General features: G+C 36.7%; 1 protein-coding gene across 1 annotated transcript; it reads left to right on the top strand.

Annotated features, from left to right (window-relative positions):
- Positions 1-251: 251 nt before the first annotated feature.
- LOC100258917 (oxoglutarate-dependent flavonoid 7-O-demethylase 1) lies at positions 252-3,387 on the top strand. Its single transcript, XM_002269682.4, has 4 exons — positions 252-627; positions 957-1,204; positions 1,293-1,617; positions 2,883-3,387. The coding sequence occupies exons 1-4, from the start codon at positions 379-381 to the stop codon at positions 3,147-3,149; spliced, it is 1,089 nt and encodes a 362-aa protein (XP_002269718.1). The 5' UTR covers positions 252-378; the 3' UTR covers positions 3,150-3,387.
- The last annotated feature ends 1,672 nt before the right edge of the window (positions 3,388-5,059 follow it).

Here is a 5,059-nt window from a genome sequence, read left to right as displayed (position 1 = left end):
GGCAGCAATATTCCAGAAACAGTCAGCTTCCTTAATTCATGTGTGTACCACCATGGATGATAACACAAATGGTTCCTTAAATTTCGTTCTTCTGAAAATTTGGTTTAGGCATGTTGGCAAACTTAATTTGAAGTTGCTTCAATATTTGTATGTATGTATGTATGTATACAGACATGTATGCTTACATATATTGCAATATTGCATTGCTGGTGCTATTTATTAATTTATTTTTTCTTGGTTCTCATCAACTTTCTAGTAGTTCTTCATAAGGTGAGTCATTTCTTGTTTCTTTTTCGTTTTTCCTCCTAAGACGCATCTGTATTATAAATACCTATCTTAAGATGGTTGAGTAGATGCTCTCAATTAGACCCATTAGCAATGGCAGAGTCTTCGAGCTTTCCGAGTGTTCCTCCTATACTAAGTGTTCAGGAGCTCGCCAAAGAGCCCATGACTGCAGTCCCGCAGCCCTTTATCCTGGATGATCCGGAGCTTCCCCTTGATCTTTCAAAGAGAGCCTCCCTGCCAACAATCCCCACTATTGATATGAAACATTTGATCATGAGTGAAACCACGGATTTCGAGCTGGAGAACTTGCACTCGACTTGCAGGGAATGGGGCGCCTTTCAGGTTTTTGTCAATGATCTTTAATTATTTGTCTACTTAATAAACATGATTGCACTTGAACTTTTAGGGTTTTTTTGGGTGTGTATGAAACCTAGTTTCATGGATCCAGCAAATGATGAGGAAGATATGATGGGGAACAAAAATTATTCATAAAGGATTTGGCACATATCATATAATTAAGTTGTAATTTTTGTATATAGTAGACTCGGGATTTGGGCAAACCCATTATTGGCAAACCCATTATTAATTCGGTAGGACCAGAATTTATATATTTATGTAAAGATAGGATTAGAAAAATAATGGGAACTAACAGTTGTGTTGATGACTCACAGTTGGTGAACCATGGAGTCAGCTCTTCACTTATGGAAAAACTGAAATCTGAGATCGGAAAATTTTACAGACTCCCCTTGGAAGAGAAGATGAAATACAAGATCAGGCCAGGTAGTGTTGAAGGATACGGCCTGTCCCTAATCCGATCGCAAGATCAAAAACTTGATTGGGGTGATAGGTTTTACATGATAACCAACCCTTTTCATAGAAGGAATCCACATCTATTGTCAGAGCTCCCTCCATCACTGAGGTTCTCTCTGCATCTTCTTCCTCCTCCTCCTCATCATCATCTTCTTCTTCTCTTTCTGTCAGGCCCATATATCTTTTCTTGACTGCAGGGATACCTTGGAATCTTACTTATCGGAGATGCAAAAACTTGCGATGACGCTTCTCGGGTTTATGGCTAAAGCTCTAAATTTGGACAAGAGAGATATGGAAGAGTTGTTTGATGATGGGATGCAATCAGTGAGGATGACTTACTATCCTCCATGCCCACAACCAGAGCTGGTGATGGGCCTCACCCCTCATTCGGATGCGTCTGGCATCACTGTCCTTCTCCAAGTCAATGGAGTAGATGGTCTCCAAGTAAAAAAGGATGGGGTTTGGATTCCTGTGAACTTCCTCCCAGATGCATTTGTAGTGAATCTAGGAGACATTCTAGAGGTTTTCCCATACCCCATCTCTCCCCCTTGAAAGAAAAAAAAAAAAAAATGCATTAGAACAAAGTATATGACAACCTGAGTTTAGCTCATAATTTAGAGACACCAGATATAATTTTTCAAACTTTTTAAAGTTTTCCGTTTTAGATAAATATCATCTTCAATCATTGTAGTTAACTTGCAGCTCAATTTCTTAAAAAAGAAAAAGAGGGGAAAAGAGAGAGAGAGAGAGAGAGGATCCACCCCACAACAACCTGAACTTTCCTTTTAGTTAGGCAGAGTGCATGAACGTAATAATTGTATGCTTTGAATCGATCCTGGCCCATATTCTTCACATTCTTACAGAAAAAAAAAAGGGGGGCTATTCCAACAAAATTGCATTTTGTTCCACCTACTCATTCTAATTGGATTTCAACATCAATACATCTCAGTTGGAAGTGAGGAGTAGCACTATCACTGACTGCACAAGTGTTCATGCATGATTAGGCAAAAAGTTCTATGGTTAGGTGTCACTACTAAAATTCATTGGAGAAGCTAGCATTCTAACGAACTAATCATTTTTGTAAATCATGTTTCTTTACAAAATATCAAAAAATCTATTTAAATAATTTTATAAATAAAAATTTTTCTAATTAATGAGGCTACATGATAAGTTAAATAATCAAGCCTGTGAATACTAAGGTGAATATCATGATTTAGGAAGTAGAAGCCATTTCAGTCCCATGTTTCTTGGTTTTAATAACTATATACGAGTTAGTTAAAATATCACTAAAAATTTCATATTAATTTTTTGCATTATTATTTGTGTCACCTCAAAGATAGTGGGTTTGTCATTTAAAGAAAGAATACAATTAACTTTTAGTAGGTTTTTAAGGTCAAAATTGGACTACAAATTGTGTTTTTTTACTTATTTTATACGGAGGATCGACTGGGATCTATACACATTTGCAGGTGGAGATATATAGAATCTCACTATCTACTGTGTGGTCTTTTTAGTGGAAGCGGTTCCACTAACCATGCATGTATCTTCGTTTATGGATGTTATCATTGTCATTCTGAAATGGGTGAATCCTTATCCATTTTTTCTTCTTTTATTTTCAATGGAATCTGGTTTTTTGTCTCAACACAACTGTTAAAAGTTATGTACTCATGATGTATTAATAAGACTATTCTAAGTTGCGATATTCACAAAAGGAAATCAAAACAATTGCGGAAACATTTCTTCTTTTTTTTTTTCTTTTTGACCAAGTAGTGCTTCCTGTATTGCAGATTGTGAGCAATGGGATCTACAACAGCATAGAGCACAGGGCAGTGGCAAATTCAGTGACAGAGAGGATCTCCATTGCCATGTTCTTCAACACCAAATTCTCGGCCGAGATTGGACCTGCAATTGGTCTGATAAATCCTCAAAACCCACCTTTGTTCAAACGGGTGGGGATGGAAAAATACTTCAGAGATTTCTTCGCCCGTAAGCTGGAAGGAAAAGCATACCTAGAGTATATGAAGATTAAAAATGGGGAAGGCGACACTGCTTGATGGCAACAATTATATGGTTACAATAAAAAGTGTGAGCAATATATTATGGTTTGGCAATTGCTATCTCACTACATTTGAAAGTAAAGATTTCTTGTAATGGGTTGTTTCCTTTGTTTTTCCTTTTGTCCTTATATTGTACAAATATAAAAATATAAAAATTATATGGTGGTTGTAAAGTCGATACATATTATCAACTTTTAATTATTTAAGCTTCAGATTAAATGGTTACATCAGAGTATACCTATGTTGAATTAAATTTGTTTGAAATGTAATTTTTGTTAAAATGGTTATGCAGGAGTATATAATATGCATCCCTTGAGAAGGTACACAATAGTGTAGTAAGAATGGAGAGTTATTTTTCTGTTATTGAGCTTGAACTATTTATACAAAGAAGTTCTTGAATCTTGATCCTAACTACCCTAGGTCTAATTAATTACTTACAGGTGTAACAGTTTAACAGTTCTGAAGTTGTTTGTTAGTGAGAGTTAGGTGCCCCGCAAGTGCAAAGGGCAAGGAAAGAAAGGTTTGTGTGCGAAATCAAGAGGAGGAGGAGCTGTAGGACTGAGTGAAGGACAATTTCACATACTGTGTGAAATTTCGCACACCCTGTGAAACCACAAGATGCAGCTAAAATGAATTTTGCACACCATGCGAAATTTCGCATGGTCTGCGAAATCTTCTTATGCACTAACTCCGTTAGATTTTTATCTCCAGATTTTTGTGTAAATTACTATTTTCTCCTTGTAATCAATCAATGATAGGATTTCTTGGTTAGGAACTATAAAGGGGGGTTGGAAAGACCTCTTTATAGAATAATATCTTTTTGTATAATCTTTAGAGATATACGACACTTGTAATTCCCATAGGAAGAAATATACAGAGCCCTTGCTTTGCCTTTCATTCTCATTTTGTTTTCATTTTTCTTTCTAGCCAAACAACCTCTGAGGATGATTTCTCAGGGGATGAGTGGTTAAATTTTACGTTTCTTGGAGTGATGGAAACTAGGTGAAGGACCCGGATGCATGGGTGGGAGTTTTCCTTGCTTTAAATGAAGGTAGTTGTTAACCATTAATGGTTTTTATTTCAAGGTTTAGCTTTAAATCCCTTAGAATCACCTTGAATGACCAATACTTGGTAAGCTTTTTGGATTCTATGGATGTTTATTGCTAGATCCATGGATGTCCATTAGTTATCAAGTACGAGCCATTGGAATGTGGTTCAAGGTGAGAATCACCTTGAATGGCCAATACTTGGTAAGCTTTCCGGATTCTATGGATGCTTATTGCTAGATCCATGGATGTTCATTAGTTATCAAGTACGAGCCATTGGAAGGTGGTTCAAGGTGAGGGTCTTTAGTGTTTGAAGCCATTAATGGTAAGCAACTACCATTTTTCATGAACCCTTTGGATCAAATCTTAATTTCTAAATACAAAACCGGTTCGGGAGATAACCATCCTTTATGTTATTGTCCCCAATACGAGGAGAAGATCCGAAATCTCCCCCTTTGCCTAAGGAACCCGATCCTAGTGACCTAAAGCTCCAAGAGACATTCTCTTTGTAGTTAACTTCAATTGCTATTTTTGCTTAACTTAAAATCAACTTTTTCAACCACAATTCCATTTTCTTTAAAAGCTAATTTTCATAAGGAAAAACACCATTTCATTACCTTCACTAAAGTCACTTGTACAAAGAAAACTCATCCCTGTGGACGATCCTAGAGCCACTATACTATAGTAGTCATGCTACCCTAGTGTGAGGTGATTTAGGTTTTATAAATTTTGTTGATAACACCCGTCTGGCGCAAGAATCAAATGGCACCGTTGTTGGGGACGAATCAACAGTCCAATGACATGCTTCGGTAAAGAATTGCATCAAAAATAGGATCACCATGGGAGAAAGATAGTGTCTTG

Source organism: Vitis vinifera, chromosome 10 (genome assembly GCF_030704535.1).
Source record: "Vitis vinifera cultivar Pinot Noir 40024 chromosome 10, ASM3070453v1".
NCBI lineage: Eukaryota > Viridiplantae > Streptophyta > Magnoliopsida > Vitales > Vitaceae > Vitis > Vitis vinifera.
This window is presented reverse-complemented; position numbering and strand designations above follow the sequence as displayed.